General features: G+C 39.4%; 1 protein-coding gene across 2 annotated transcripts in view; it reads left to right on the top strand.

Moving 5' to 3' along the window:
• Positions 1–1,102: 1,102 nt before the first annotated feature.
• Positions 1,103–17,134, top strand: part of klhl13 (kelch-like family member 13) — a 36,698-nt gene continuing 20,666 nt past the window's right edge. Inside the window, exons 1-2 of one of the 2 annotated variants that reach the window (XM_018692128.2) lie at positions 1,103–1,206; positions 2,478–2,549. In XM_018692128.2, the coding sequence (XP_018547644.1) occupies positions 2,497–2,549 (53 nt within the window). In that variant the 5' untranslated portion in view covers positions 1,103–1,206; positions 2,478–2,496. Of the gene's footprint in view, positions 1,207–2,477; positions 2,550–8,333; positions 8,683–17,134 lie in introns of those variants that run through there. The other variant, XM_018692126.2, reaches the window with a different exon arrangement.

Raw genomic sequence — 17,134 nt, 5'->3', positions numbered from 1 at the left:
ATTGTTCGAGCTGTCAAAATTCAGTAGCCCTTAACCACATTTAAAGACTGGTCTGTAAACCCACAACTGTTTTCTCTGCATATAATTCATGTGAGGTTTTGTTATTATTTTCATTGTAGATGTATAGGGCTGACTCTTGAATTAGAATTCTTCAGCTTTTTAATTCAAAAGTAAATCCATTAAATAACAATAATAACATGTGACCCTATCGACTCACATGGTGAGTGGTGGGTAAACAACTCAGATATGACCTCAGTGACTCTTTAGATGTTATCGACCCCATAAGAGGTTAAATGCCTGAGGCTCCCCACCACTAGGTTGGTCCACAACTAAATTGTGGATCACATACTGCTTGTTAGCATTGTGGGTTAAAAGAAGTTCAAAGAAAAGTGCTGTGTGATAATCAAATTAAATTGGGTTTTTAACCCCTTAAGACAGGATCTCGAATAAAGTGAGTTGTAGAATATTTGATATTTTCCAGTCTGAGAAAGAGCATCAAGTCACTAAACCGAACAGATGCCCTCGGTGGTTTAGCAGATTTCCACTCCAACAGGATCCTTCTCCTGGCTTTGAGGGAGGCAAAAGCAACTGCATATATTTTGAAATTTGTTAGACATATGTCATTACCTGGTGCCCCAAGAAGTCTGTCTTGACTCTAGGTTGTAAAACAATATTAAACGCCTCAGAAAGTGCTGCTTGTTTGAGCAGTGCCAGAACATGTGAGCTAAGCCTGCCTTTGCTACATTTTTCACCAACATATGTTTTAAATAGTCTGGTCTTATATTAATTGATAGTGTACAACTTTTAACTGTATTAAGCTCAGACACTCACATACAGATGCAGCATTAACTCTCTCTCTCCTGGGTCTCCTTAAGTATCCCGAACCTTAATTGTTGAGGATACACTGTAAAATTACCATAAATAATCGTTTAGAGCAAAGCAATGCACTTAAGTATTTCAGGCTACAAATGCCTCAAAAGAAAGAGGACTCTTCTTTAGAGCCACTTTATTTAGTAACGGAAGTTTTGAGCCAATGAGAAGAGATTGCCATACTCTTCCACCAATGGAAAGTTTGGATGCTCCTGCTCTCCTAGTAAGCGACAACCGCATTGGATAAAACAAGGAAGGAGGCTCCAGAGGTATAAGTGGATTTGAGGGCTTGGAAGGAAAACAAGGACGATAGTTAACGTTGTCTCGTCGTTGAAGGTATGGAATCTGTTTTTTAAAAGTTTACAGAGTATGATTAAGATACATGCAGTGATTAGAATATCATATATAGCGCATTAAGCTCAACAAATAGGAGGTTGACAGTCACAGACAGTTGTTGGTGGTGGCAAACCAACCAACCAACAAACCAACCAGACTAACTAATAACTAACCCAACTAACTCATGTAAAGACCCCGGTCGTTTATGCTGTCGTTAGCTAAAATAACATAGTTAGCGGATGATGGTTAACTGTAATCAACTTGACAGCCATATAGTCGACTGTGCTGATCTAACGTTATTTCAAGCTAGCCAGTGTTAACGTTAAAGGGTTAGCTTAGCTAGTTAGCTTTAGCCTGTTCCCAGTGGAGATGTAACGACAGTGTTGAAGCAACATGGCCAGAAAATAAGCAAAGCTCCAGTCTGACAGCATTGCCTCTTGTGACAATACAGTTGTTTCGTCCGGCTAATAAACACTAGCATTTTAAATGGTGATAGCCTAAAGCCTTTGCTAGCAAGTCAGCTATCTCGCCGTGGACTTAGTTTCTCCCTCCATGTCACACTTGGCTTTAGAAGGACTAACCTCTCCGACTTGTTGTCTGTCTGCGGAGGCAAACTGTCAACTGCATCAGTTTTGTGTAACTAAAATCATGTTGTTGTTGTTTAGGGTGTTGTAACAAAGGACTAAGCAGCAACTTTTAAGAAAACTTTGCTGGATCCAAATCGACGTTTGTACCTGTTAACCACTCTTTATAAACCGAGATCAGTGTTCAGTGTTTTACACATAGTGTTAGCTGAATTTCACAATAAGAGGAACATTGTCCTTCTAAGTAACACACACGATATTTTTAGTTTCCATTAGCCTAGTTCTGTGTAAAGCAACAAGTTATAGAAATACGATGCAACTGTCACATGTCATCAGGGGATGAGGGGTTAAGAAACATCTGTAGGACAATTTACATCTATAATGGACATGAAACTAAATATATTCACATTACCTTAATCTCAAAGGTAACACAGTCATAATGTAAATGTAAGACATTTTTTGAGTTATAAATAGGAGTTAAAGTCTTTCAAACACTGAAATCTTGAGATAAACGTCAAAGCAAAGTTTTGATATTTACTGTGAAGTCGAGCTTTTTTGAAAACCTTTCTAGTTTCAATTATAGTAGATATTTAATTTTATTTCTGTTTCATTGTCATCTCATTTGTAGAAAATAAGATTATTAGATTACTTGCCAGTGCTGTAAAATAGCATGTTTCTGTTTTTGAGGTGTGGTTTTGGAGAGGGTATGGAGCACCCTGTACACAGAGGGGAGACAATGCCCATCGGACTGCATGACAGGTAATACGTAATGTCTCATATTCCATTATTTTGTCAGCCAATGTGAATATGTGTAGTCATTAACTGTAACTGAACACATTTCACTTGCTTTGAACATTAATAATTGCAACCAGGCAAACTGCATATATTACAGCATTTATCAGTCCTGGCCAGGAAACTGCATCCACTTGGAATCCGAGGTGTTAATCAGATAATCCCTGATTAGATTGTCACAAAGAAAAGCAGAAGGGCTGCGGCACTCTGGCCAGGATTGAGAACCACTGCTAAGAGTCTTACTGGAGTGTCACCTAATGACTTAAAAGATTTCACAGTGTTTCTGTCACATGAATTTACCTGTGGCAGTCTTCCCCATGAAGAGAGCCTGTGTGTAATGTTGGCTAATTTATCATTATTTACCAGCAGTAATTCTGTCACTCAGACAGTATTGCCACAGCCTTTGGTATACAAAGACTGAAATAGGGGTTTTCAACTGTGCTTAGTGTTAGTGCCGGTACGCAAGCAAATCTTTCCACGAGCTGACATCCTGTCTCCACTAGTTAGAGTCAAATAAGTGGCCACTCCTTTGTGTAACAAAAACAGTGGTGGATCATACACTTTGTTCTCAAGTTCTGACAGACCTATCGGTACTCAACACATCACATGATGGCCACTGAAAGTTCTTCAGTCTATGCAGTTGTTGTCTTTGTTTGAGCACTGATTTCTTCTACAGTTGCTTGCATTTAGACAACACAATACCTTTTAACCTGATCAAAAAGACATTAAAGAGATATTTGTGGAAAGTCTGAGCTTTTTGTAGCTTTACACATGGCTATCTTTAGTCGATGCGCTGCCTCTGATTTTCAATATAAGGAAAAAACACATTTGGCAAAGTTTTTTGTGACACTGCTAAAAAGGAATATTAATTTGACTGTGAATGTGCTGCAGAGAAGCTGAGAGGAGGTCAAATGGAGAATATGCAGACACTTTGGTTTGATTATGTAACCGTAATTCTTTAATTTGTGCGTATGTCACATTAGGAACATGTTATGTGTGACCTCGACAGGCTCTACGTCAGCCACAATTGGACACACCCAAATGCATAAATGTTTGTGTATACTTATGTCTCATATGACACATAATTCAGAGATCCTCTGTGCTCCGCGTAGAAATTCCCTAATTCTGGGACTTAACTGTCTCTAGTGTGTTGATGTGTTTCTGTGTCAGTTATTCTGCAATACCAAATGAGATGAATATGTTCAATTTTGAACAGTGTTCACACAAAACGAGCAAGACGATGGAAGAGTCTGTCTCTCATTATGTCAATATTGAAAGGTGTTCTTAGTGAAAGTTTTTCTGGATCCTTACGTGAAATCGCTGCATATTATATTGCAACAGTATTGGTTAATAGGATGCAGTGTGGCTAATAGGTTTGGGACATTGGCTGTTGGCAAAAGATGGATTCCCTTTTTTCTTTGGTTGACTAAAGTGTCATCAACAATCAACATTCAGTTCATCAAATGTGATGCACAATAACTGGCTCTTCAGAAGAAATCATGTGGGTATATGTTACGTTTGAATTGAGATCTATCTAGTTGGTGTGAATGGGTGCACATTTTTTCTTCACTAATGAGAGCAATACGGACTTTTTGAGGCTGATACTGATGTCGAAATTTTGGAAGTTAAAAACATCAGATAACAATACATATTATCCTGTGCTATTTTCATTGAACAAACAGATAACATACAGTCAATTTTGATATACATCCTTTATATTAGTTTTCTTTTTTAAATAGAATTGTGAAAAAGATCCACAGAAATGAAGATTTGAAACATAAGTTGTTAGATTAGCTCTTCAAAGGTGACAAAATGAAGGCCAGTTCTATTTTTGTACCGCTTTGTCTGTGATAAGATAAGATAGACTTTATTCATCCCGCTTGTTGGAAATTTAGATGTTACAGCAGCAAGAAACAAGAGTGACAAAAATAGAAAAATAAAGATTTAATATAGAAAAATAAAAATATATATATAATATAAGAAAGGCACAGAAGGGTAAAAAAGCTAAAAAGTGCAGCAATCAGCATTTAAAAAAATCTCTGTAATAAACAGAAAATGTGCAGTTATGAAATGTGCAGTCGTAATATAAGAAAAATGGTCATAATCATTGAGGTAGATGAAATTATGTGCAAATAAAGTGACCAGAAGGTGGAGTCCAGAGTTTCAGTTTATTGTTGGGTCAGTCTGGTGTTGTACAGCCTGATGGCTGTTGGAATGAATGACCTGCGGTAGCACTCCTTCTTGCACCACGGATGCAGCGATCTGTTGCTGAAGGAGTTACTCAGGTCTCCCAAAGTCACATGCAGGGGGTGGGAGGGGTTGTCCAACATCCTCCTCTCACCCACCTCCTCAATGGTCCAGAGAGCAGACCAGGACAGAGCCGGCACATGTTGAATCTAATGTAGATACTGCTGTGACCAATTGTGTTGAAACACAAACACCCCAGTTCAGTGATTTGTACTACACAATTGTGGTTTGCATGAACAACAACAATTGACATAAGAGATGGCCATTATGTTTTCAGCTATGTCAGTCATGACACAGCTGTCACTTAGTCAAAGCATAGCCTGCTGGAAGATGTAATAAGTGTAGATAAAAGATCAACTTGCATATTTATTTGTGCCAGCTGGTTGCATACAGATTCATCTTGAAACTAGACCTGCATCTTGAAATACTAGGGAAACTAGCTTGTCTGATGTGTGTTTGGTCCAATCTGTTAGCCGAAGATTCTCCTTTACTTGTGAGCAGAATTGTGACTGTGTGGAGGTGGATGAGACACCACGGCAACTGGATGTGAAGAGTAAAGTGCTGTACTTAATGCAGGGGGAGGCAGACTGCAGACAGACAGCCACAGCCTGAGCTATCAAAAACCGATACTTCTCAGAATAATCATAACATAAATAGAAGGTTAACATCTTTACACAGGAAAGGCTGGGGATTATTGTACTGCTAACACTGCTACTGTACTGTACTGCATTTTGTACTATATAGTACTGTAACAGTGCAAATGTAAAGAAATTCCTTTTTTAAACGTTTTAATCCATATTGGAGGGGGTCGCAGTAATGGAGTAGAACTGAGGATAACAGGTGTAGGTGAACCAACTGCTGCCTTTGCTGCAGAGGTAACACCATTCTGCCATTTACAATATACTGAAAGCTGTTGAGGCCAGATTGTGAGATGACAAGGTTGTTATGAGGACAGAGGACGAGGAAAGGGTCATGACCAAGATATAAACGAATCTACCTTCCCCATGAGACCTGTAAAACAGCTCTGTGGTTTTGAAAGTAACATAAAACAACCACATAAGATAGTCATTTAGCCTAATAAAGCTATCAGCTGGTTCCACATTTTCATTTATGTTTTTTCATAATGCTGGAGGAGAGAAAACTATCTGCTTTAAAGCTGCTGGTTAAGTGATCACTCCTACTGATTTGGTTGCAGTTGGGTTTGTATGAGTGGACAGATGTGGCTTCTGCAGAAATATCCCCTGGAGAGTGTTTTTGTACACATGCAGTAGTGTTGAAATTTGACACAAGAACTGATCATCTGCACAAATATGCAGCTTTTTTGAGAGGGAAATTGTTACATAATCTGTTAACAAAAGCAACTTGTGCACCCACTTGAACACTTCTCGTGAAGCCTTCTCTGCAATAGCGTGACAGTGCCATCTTGACCACTTGCAGTTTCAACAATCTGATGGTGATTTAAACTTGGAGATAGATCAGATGCCATGGAAAATGAAGGCTTGTGCTTGTTCTTTCTCAGCGTTCCTTTTTTGCAGCTTTGTTTGACATATGTACTTGTGAATCCTGAGTGTGTTTGTGTATCCTGTTTTTGTGGGTGCTGTTGCTTCTGTAGTTATTGGAGTTGTACTGTTGTTTTTTGTCTGTGTGTCACAGTCCAGTAAAGAGAGCATTTGCTTTTTCCCCTTAATTTAAGTAGTTAAACTGGAGGTTATCTTTTACATATTGGACAGGACAGAATCTACTGGAACTGCACCGCATTTATTTGTATGTGGATGGTCTAATATAGAGTCTGTTACATGTGCTTCAACTACAATGTGAAAAATATCGAAGATGATGCTGATTTTTTTTTTTATTGAACCACAAATAATATCAGAAGTTGCCATTTCTTAATCTCTTGCACAATAATTGTAACTAATGATAAGCATAACAACCTCTGTTTTCAGTAAGTATTTTTTTCCTGCTTTTTTTCTGGTCCCCACATTTGGTATATTGTCTTTTATACTGATTTTCACACACATGGTTTTGATTGGACAGTTGATGGGGTGCCCTGGCGGTCTAGGTGCCAAGGCACCACTATACCACATAGGAAGTCAACCAACTACATCAATCACACAAAGTAGTTCTTTTCCAGCATAACTTGACCCTTTAGGTGCTGACAATGAACTTCAGCGTCCCCTCTTTGTTTCATGTCACTCCCCTCTCTGTCTCTCCCCTTGTTTTCTGTTATTGCCTTTATTTGGTAGTAATTTTATATATAATTTTTTATATATATTTTTTTATAAATGACCTTCTTAAAAAAAAACTGAGTTGCTTTTTACCTCTGGATGGCCTGAAGGCTTGTACTGTGAAGCAGCAGCAGGAGGTGTAAAACACAGAGGATGGAGCTAGTCTACTGCTTAATAAAAACTGAACTAAAATCTAGATGTGGCCATTTTTCAACTCTATGCTTATAAATTATTGCCCAGCACTCAAGTTTATGAAGTTCAGTAAAGTAATGAAAGACTGTGATGGAGATGGTGTAGCAAGCTGCCTCCATGTTGTCAGAGCAACCTTTACTGTGTCAGGGTTGCTGGCATCATCACAGCAAAGCTGTGAATGACATGGAGGTGGAAGGAAGGGGATTTATCAAAAAAAAAAAAAAAATATCATTCATAATTTACTGAATTTTGTTAAATAAAAATGCAATGCATGGTATTGAATCTTAAACTGTGGAGATGTTTGATTGATACTAGCACTTTCCAGCAGGTTGCAGAGTCATTAGATATTTAAGCAGTTTGCTGAACTGTGTTGGTCCACCTTTATTGCTTTGAATTGATTGTACTTGGGCTGACAGTCGCTACCTCCACCCATGAATGAATCCACAATAATGCTCATTTATCCCATTGTCTGTTTTGTTCAGCCAAAATATATCTGCGTCCAAAAAAATGATATGTGGAAAAAACCTATCTGTTAATAAGAGGAATTTGTGAGCTTGTTTCCAGATTTTGTCTGTTAATTCGCCATCACTGCTCTCCAAGTCTTAAAAACTTGGACTGCCCTGGTGACAACACATATGGTGAAAAGAATTTAACAAAAAAAATTTATTATATCATTCACTTTAAAAAAATAATATGCTGTCAAGGCTCCTCTTGTCTTCTGAAATGTAATTGATAAACTTAAAACCCACACTTCATTGCATAAGGAATAACACAATCCCTATGTAGTTTTAAACTTCCAGTTTTATCTGGTAGATTGTATTTACCACCGATAAAATTTTGACTTTCACAAACCCACATATTAAACCTTAGAGGATAGCAAATCATTATTTGGCTCAAAGTAATTCAATTGTATAAATTTCTCTTTCTCCTGTTACTTTATCTCCCTTTTACTTCTTTCCATAGCAAACCCAGAGTTGTAATCACAACTCTTTTAACAAGGTGGCACTGTTGCTTAGCTACTGGGCTATTCATGTACCCTGAATGGGTGACGGGAAGGCAGGGCTTCTTCCCCCTCCTACCACGAGACAGCCGTGAATGCAGCAGGGCAAGTAGTCGTGGTGGATGCAATCTATTGGCTTCTCAGTGCTGCCGCTAAAGTCACAACCCTGACTGTAGCCCGCACTGCCTCTACCAGTGTATTTCTGTAGCTGCTGCTGCTGCTCTCCCTCCCCCTTAAATGGTGTGGGCAGAGTGGGATGGAAGACTGCATTGGAAACCTTTTCATGGAAATGGTCTTTGCTGTTGGTATTGCTGTAGCACCATTCTGGTGACAACAACATGCCGTTGAAATGGAAAAGCGGTTCTCCTGTCAGCTGGAAATTCCCAGTGCCAGTTCTTAAGACATCCAGGTCCTCACCCCTTTCGCCTGCATACATGTGAGTAAGAGCTAAATAGCATTTACATTATACCATTATTGCAGTGTATGTGGAGATGGATTTGTTTGCTTTTCATTTTGGATATATATATATTTTTTTGTAAATTATTGTGACATTATTTTTGTTGCAGCCCTAATTAGGCAGAATGTGATTTAGCCTTGTAGTGTGTCAAGAGATTTGCCTTGTCCAGCATGCATTTTATGGTTCGCTGGCAGAATGCTTTGCTCCTGGGCAGAAGGACTCATTTTGCCGCTAGCCTGGACATGGCAAGCACCACATCTCCGACTCTTGCCCTCTCCCCGTGGCTATGTTTATTTGGGAACCGGGACTCAGCAGCTTGGGAGGAGCCTGCCTTTGTCAGGATGTCTGGCGTGCCCTGGTTTAGAAGCTATTGTCATCTGCTACTGTTCAGGAGGGGGGGAAGGGTAGAATGGAAGTGCTTCACACAGCCTCTCACCATCCTCTCTCTTTAGCCCATCTCCTTAGCTCTGCTGAAAAGGACAAGTGTCTTGTTTGACTTTTGATCAGTAACGTGGCTATGGCCAAAAAGAGTGAGAACTAAAATCAAGACCAAAAAAAAAAAGAAAAAAATAGTTTTTGAGACAAGCTAGGCTAGCTGATAGCCTGAAGGTAATTTCACAGACTAATAGGGCTTACTTGGATGGATTTTTACGAAATTGGATTTATGCAGTCTACAGTTATCATGCAGCTTTACTTATGAGCTTAAGAGCTTAATTTTGCTAGTTTTACAGAAATGTTTATTTTAAACATTACTGCACCACAGCCAGAGAAATTTGTGCTCTAATCTCTGTTTTTGCACATTTAAATGTCCTCAGTGAAAAAAATGATATCTGCAACAAGGCTTATTGTTAATGTACAAAATGCAATGTGTGAGTACATCATACAAGTCCTAAACCCTACAGAAGCCTTGACTAAAGGTCACTTTTCAGGTTCTCTACAGAATAACACAATGCTTCACTATTGACACTATTGACTTGGTAATTATGGATTTAATCTTTATTTAAATAGGAATGATTTACTGGAATACCCTGCCTTTCACTCACAGTTCTTCATACCCACACGTAGAAGCTGCCCAGTACAACCACAGTCTTAGCCGAGTAGCTCCACAGGAGCAGCAGGGGGTCATGGGCCTTGCTCAAGGGCACCTCAGTATATTTAGCAATTGAGGGGAACACACCCTTGCCCTGACTTCTCTTGCCTGACAGTAACTGGTGACCTCAGTTATTTTAATTTTATTGCTAACACTGTGGCATGCCATCTGTAATATAGGTTGTTAACCTATATTGGCCAAAATATTTGTCCTATTTGATAATGAAATTTAATAGGTTGAACTGACATTTCTGTGTCCATGAATTGGTTTTGCTTCTTGTTGTGTGGTGAAGCTTTATCAAAATAAAGGAGCACAAGCTAACCCCCAAAATGAGACTACTGTTGCAAAAATATATTTCCCACTGTTTAAAATAGAACATAGCCAATTATGGACCTCTTATCTGTGGAGAATTTTTTTTTTCTGTAGTTCTGTCTTTATCACTTCAAATACTTTTTTATATATTTAGCATCACATCAAGTGCAAGTATACTGCTATATAATTTTGAATTTCTATATGATAATCATAAACCAGCCATGTGCTGTACATTTTTGTTTGGTACACTAAATTATCTTACATCCCCGGGGTATTTAGTATCTACTTTTCACTAGAAAATCTATGTCTTTTTTTTTTTAATGAATCATGATGTGTCAATTACTTAATTACTCCTCCTGCTACAGCATTAATCAAGGCCCAGTCATAGTCAGTATGCATTGTGCATGCATGGTATTTACTTTACTTTCAACACTTGACATTGCACTGAAGCAAGAAGAGGATCTTCACACCAGCACATGTCTTTTGGAGGACTGTAACAACTCTCTCAGTGGAAGCGCAAGGGTGAGAGTGTTCTTAAGTGGCTGTGGGTGGTGCTTGCGTGTCTTCGTAGCAGATAGTGTGCACAAAGGGGCAAGTGAAACATATTCGAGCCTTACTCTGCCTCGTGTGGCTCGGCCCCACCAGACCACCTTCTATTTTGAAACGTGTATATTGTAAGCTGTGTTTTTAGGCAGGGCTGATATTGGGCCCCCAATTATAGGTTACTCTGTGGCCAGGGAGAAGTCACTCTTTATAGGCGCTTTGAGTGGTGCCTCTGTCTGTTTGGCTTTAGAGACATTTTTAACTTGGTATGCTGGTATGGTAATCTTTGTATATGTATCCAAAGCAGCAGAATGATGGAGGACACAGGAGAGAGCGCTTTTGGAAGATCTGACGTACATAATATATAAAGAATTAAGATCTGTTTGCACAATGTGTTCAGCTGTTTTGAAACCACCCTAATCTATATATAGACTGGTGAATTGCCTGTGGTGCAGATTTCATGCTAGTGAGGGATAGTAAAGGTTCCCTGCCAGTATAGCCCATGGAATAATCTTCGGCTCAGTAAGAAGTCATTGGCTTTATCTTTCATTCCACAAAAAAGTCCTTGAAATGAATGTCATCCTTCATCTTACAGTGGTTCAGAACTAAGCACTTAATATGTGTGACTGCTGTCTTTAGTAATCACCTCTTGGAGGCATCATGGTGAGCCAGCAGCCTGAAGTGCAGCAACGTCTGTTCGATTCCAGTCAGAGACCTTTAGCACATGTCGTACCCCTTTTCTCTCTCTCCTTGTACCCTGTCACTCTTTGTCAACAATCTAATTAAGGCGAAATGCTAGAAAATCAACCTTTCAGAGACTATCTAAAATAAAAGTCACATCTTGCATATCTTGACCTTCAGATTTTGCTTTAGCACGTTAGAGTTTGGAAGTGATTTATCTGCTGCTGTCCCTTGATTCTACCAATTTATATATATTTTTTGTTCAAGTGCTGATGCTTTAGCTAACGCCTGCGTGACCAGATTAAGTTCTGTACAGATTGTACAGCTATAGGTAAAATGGAAGCTTTGAAAGTCTGTTTAACAGACTTTTGTGAGAATGGATGCTTCACATGTCTCATGTGGCTGTCAAATCCTTCTGTTGTTGCTGCTGCTGCTGAATCCTCTGTGCTGCTGAGATGAGACAGAAGTCTCTGAGGTAAATGGCTCATTAGTTTCCATACATTTCTTTAAAACCTACTTCATTGCCGAGCTAGGTTAATTTGTTTGACCAATTAAACAATCCATCTATTAAAATAATCAGAACGTAGTCGATGTGACAGCTGACATAAAGCTGAGTAAGAGTTGGGTATGGATTTGTGCTGGAGGGTTTTCATTTACTTTGACTTTGAACATCAACTTCCACTGACAAAAAAAGACAGTTTTCATGGTTAAAAATACATAAAACAGTGGAATTATACTCAAGGGACTCACCAGTGTGATTTATGTGTTAATTGGACTCAGGGATGATATGCCAGCAGTGATGTTAAAACTACAATGCTGTTCTTAGCCAACTGTATGATTTAAATGGAAGGCAGAGGATCAGCTGGTGTGCCACATCAGCTAAAAAGTAGTTCAAGTGAAACAGCCTGCTGTGAAATGAAGACATTACAAGTGAATGATTAATATGTTCTCTAAATGCCTGGCTCGATACTCACTGATCACAGTGATGTGAAACAACCTATGAACATTTTCATATAACATTTTAGATGAGCTTGCTTAATTGTTTGCATGAAAACCAAAACTGAATATGGAGTGCCTATCTTCCTGAAAGCAGCATCTGCCACCGTTTTTAAATGAGGCCAGTATTGTGTCATGGTTTTGATATACATAATTTTTCAGCTTCATGTGCATGCAGGCAATGTATCAGTCACAGGTAAACCTGAGGCACATGTGCCTTGCTGCTGGAAAAATGATCAACTTTAGAGGATTGTGGTGGAGCTTTTAATTTGCCTGCCCTGTGGAATGGACATTAAGTTCTTGCTGACTTGTGGCCATTTTGTGCAAAATGCAGTAGCCACCTAGGGATCATTTATTTTCACTGAAAGGCCAGAGGGGAGGCACAGCCAGTCTGGCTGGCAGAGCATCAAGTGAGTTCAGTCAGGTGAAACAGTCATGTCTGTGCTCATCACACACGCACACACACACACACAGGCACACAAATTTACCAGCTCAAAGCTGAACTGTGATGAAGTTGGGTGGAGTTTCTTCACACAGTTGACCAGTCAGCGGACTCATTATGCTTGACAGAAATGAATCAAAAATCCTAACGCACTGCAGAACTCACTCCTTGGATAGATCATCAGAGTCACCATGTTCCCGAGTAAGAAGAATAAGAAAAAAATCCATTAAAATCCCCCAAATAAAAGTGTTACTTTGAAAGTGAATAATAGCAAATTTCTGAATCCTGACCCATTCAGCAGGTCAGGTCAGAGCTACTTTACTCTTTGCCAGTTTCATCTTTTTACACTTGGTTGCTTTGCGTTTTCACAGGGGTATAAGGTTTTTCACACTCATTTCCACTGACGTTCCTTCCACAGTACTGCTTTTCTCTGCTTACGTAGTTGCACATTTAGTGTTTGTTAGTGGCCTCACGTACTGAAAAGTCAGGGAAGTTAAACATATGTTTATAAATTTCAATATGACTGTGTAAGGATCTGCAATTAAATGTGCATTGCTGTTTTAGATTGTGACAGATTAAGCCCCTTTGTATACAAAGCTATGCGTCTCTACTCATTTGAGTTTGGGCAAAATTATGCTGACACTTCTTATCCCCTATTGTCTTGATTCATCTCTTGCCTTTTTGTTTAGAGTCTGGATTCAGTCCTTGGGTACACGTACCCTGCCTCATGTACATATACTGAATAATTCCACCGATCTGTACTGACAATATAGAGCAGCCTATTTTGTAGCTGTTGATAAAAATATGAATGCAAACTTTCTGTACAAATTAAGTACTATTCCGGTTTTCCTTTTGGTTTAAATATACTCAGCTGGGTCATATTCCGTCTTACAGCATCCGCCAGGTTAATTTAGCATTTGGTACATGTGGACAGATTGTCTGCTCCACCCACACGCAAACACACTCTGAAGCTTGTTTGGCTTGTGATGCAGGTTTAAACTGTGGTTTTGAGACTTAATTTTAGGTACTCATAAATTCCCCAGCCCTTTTTGATGTAAAAGCCTTGACCTTAAAGTGATCTCTTATTATAAAGTGTAATTACAGGCTCATTATAGTGCACAGACAGCTAAGATTATTAGCAGTGATTGGAGAAATTATCTGGAGATCATGGCCAGTGTGTCCTGGAGAGAGTAAGCCGCACATATAAGCACATATGGGAAATATCAGTGGGACCTTATGCTTAACAGTTTCCCTGACAGTTCTTATTTGCACCTGATCAAAAATGTGGGGAGATGCATCATGATCACTAAACACAGAAGCTTTGTGCGATTCACGTATATGTCAAATCTTGCTTTTCTTTCTATTATAGAACCTTTTCAAAGTAACCAGTGTCTCAGTTTCCAGCAGTTCAGTTAAAACCCACAGTTTCCATGGTATTTCATTTTAAAATCAGAAATTCTTGTGTAATTTCCAGCAATTAAAAGAGTTACTGTTGAGTCTGTGAATAGTACATTGCAACTATCCATTCAGTTAGTTAAGCCAGAGCATTAATTAGGGAAGTACATCAGAATGGGCAGAGTAAACAACATTTGTCAGACACATGGGACACAGATGTTTGAAATGGTCTGATAAGTGATTGCTTCCTTTCTGCTGGAACTTTATGAATGGACAGAAAAAGCAAATGGGGCCATCTCAACTGAATAGATTATGGCTCATTTTTCTGCTTTTGCTGCGTTAAAAATGTCTGTATTCATTATGATGATGAACATATTCACATTTTCATATTGCAGTCTATCCACCAGACGCGTTGTCACATTTTAGATGCGCCGAAGTCTGTTTGATGGAATGGAGACTGTATGAGAGAAGAATTTTAAGACGGCACAACTACCTCCTTTTCTCTGTCGTATTGCTTCTCGCTGTGTGTGGTAGGGCAAGGGAAACAAGAGCTGCACCCAATTCTCTGAAATGTTGGAGAGAATTTTCTCATATTTTCCTTCTCAATTGTGAAGGAAAAGATGTGTTGGTTCTGCTGGGAAGGTGATGAAGCACGCGTGTTTGCAGAATGCAGTGATGATATAGCTGTACCTGGATAGGTTTAATGTTTGGTGGATGTGTTTAGCATGCTAATAAGTAAGCAGAATACTTATTGACGTGACATAGACAACCTCTGCGGTACTAGAAATCCAGGCGATACTTTACCTTACATTTGTAATCAGGGCTTCAGTTCAGTAATAGTCTGTAGCTGCCGCCACAGAACTGTGTTGCTGCCGTATCATCGTTGCTATGGCTATATATAGCTATAGGCTGTGGTCTTGGTCTGTGGTGTTAATGTATTGTGTTGCATTACATTGGAAAGTGTGTCTATAATTTCCTTTTTTAAGTGGGATGTATTACAAGGCCATTGTATTGGATCACATTACATTATAAAGGGGTTTCTATTTTCTGCATCTCTACAAACTGTACTTGAGCGTTACTGCATCATACGATGTTTTTTTTTCTCCCAGGAGAAGGACCTGTTCAACATGAGGCTTTATTGCATTGCTGTGCTCTGTGATTGAAATGATTCTTCAGTGTAGGTGTCTGTCATTGCTCTGCTTGCCAGGACAAATAGAGATTTCCCCTCTGACACCACTCGCATCACTTCAGAGGTTTTCAGAGAGATGCCCTTGTTTTGGTTCCCATGCACCTTATCACCTTTTCTTGTGCTTTTTTTCTATTTTTAATGTGAGTAGTTTGGAGTCAGCTGCTGGAGTGTATGTTCAGAGAACACCAGACAGACTCTAGGAGTCTTGTGATCTTTTTGTCAATGGGGCAGAGGTATCCTTTTATATAAAAGTAAAATGTTGGTGCTGCTCTTTTCTTGCTGCTCTGTCAATTCCACTGCTGCCTCATTGTCTTATCTTTTTTGCTCTCAGGCTCTTCCTATGTTCCTGTTAAAACAGCAGTGTCATATTAGTCTACTGCAACCAGAAAGATGTAATGAAACTTTTGAACAGCTGTGTTATGCAGTTTACACAAAATGGGCTGAAATCAATTTTTTATAAGCACTACACACATTTTGTTGGGGATGTCCGGCTCTTTTTCTCATTGTGCTTCCTGTCTCTTGTGAGTGGGGTCTGGAACTGGACTTATGGACTCCATAAAGAATTCATCTGACACAGACTAAATCACAAGGATGCTAACACTGACCAGCAATAAACCACATCATGGTACTGCAGATTAATTCCTGGCGATAGTGATCTTGTCAGAAAAGATGAGGCATGTATTGTTTTAAAAAATGTGAGTGTATTTTCCAGTAAATTCCACCATCCAAGTTCTCAGCCATTTTGCTCCAGAAACCATGACAATGCTTTTTCAGATGTTCCGAACCTGAAATAGATGAGATTAATGAAGTTTCTATCAATGCATGGCTAAACATGACAAGGCAGCAAAGCCATGCTCATTAATCTTTTAAGACCCTTCCACTGTCATCCCCGGGAAAAAGCCAAGTTGACTTTAGCTTCCTGAACTGTCACTTGGTGGAAGGATGTTTTTAAGCTTTACACTGACATGAAGGGACTGGATAGAGTCGCTCCCCATGTCATGTCATCGCTTCTCTTTCAATCCTTCCAACTTCCTTCCCTGCTTCTGAATTTTTTCTTCAGCCCCTTGTTTCTCCTAGCCCAGCTCAAAACCGAAATCGCTGAAAATAAAGGTAAATTTGCTGCTTGTTCAAAGTGTCACTGACATTAAAGCAAGATCCATAGCATGCCTTTTATTTGTTCATTGTAAGTTGGCGATGTATTTTCTAGTTCTGTTTTTTATTTAAATTTTTAAATTATTTTTGGGGGGCTTTTATTACCTTTATTCAGACAGGACAGTGGAGAGAAAATAGGGGAATGACATGCAGTAAAGGTCCGACTGGACCTGGAGTCAATCTGGGGGCCAGCTGCTCAGGGCACCAAGGCCCATGTGGTACACGCCCTAGCCATTTGGCTATCAGGGCACCCCAGTTTATCGAAATTTAACCAAAATCGTGTTTTGAACTAATGCGATTAGCAAACTGCAAAGGTAGCAATTATTTTCACAACTCCTGACTCTGACTCAGTGGTTAATCACGTTGCATCATGCTCACCAGTTAGAGGTATCGTGCCCCTCATGTACTAGGCATGCTCACCAATCAGAAGCGGCCCAAGTCAAAGCAACTGTTTAAGTGCCCACCAACAAAAATGTGTAAGGAAGCTTGTGATGCAGAAAATGGAAACTTCATGTGTGTGCAGACACACAAGCAGAGCTGCCGATATGCACACAGCAGAATCAGCGGTTTTTTTTTTTTTTTTTTTTTTCTTTAACACTCGCTCTCTGTTGACGGTGGCTCTGCTAATAGG

Source organism: Lates calcarifer, linkage group LG20, assembly GCF_001640805.2.
Source record: "Lates calcarifer isolate ASB-BC8 linkage group LG20, TLL_Latcal_v3, whole genome shotgun sequence".
NCBI classification, from domain to species: domain Eukaryota; kingdom Metazoa; phylum Chordata; class Actinopteri; family Centropomidae; genus Lates; species Lates calcarifer.
This window is presented reverse-complemented; position numbering and strand designations above follow the sequence as displayed.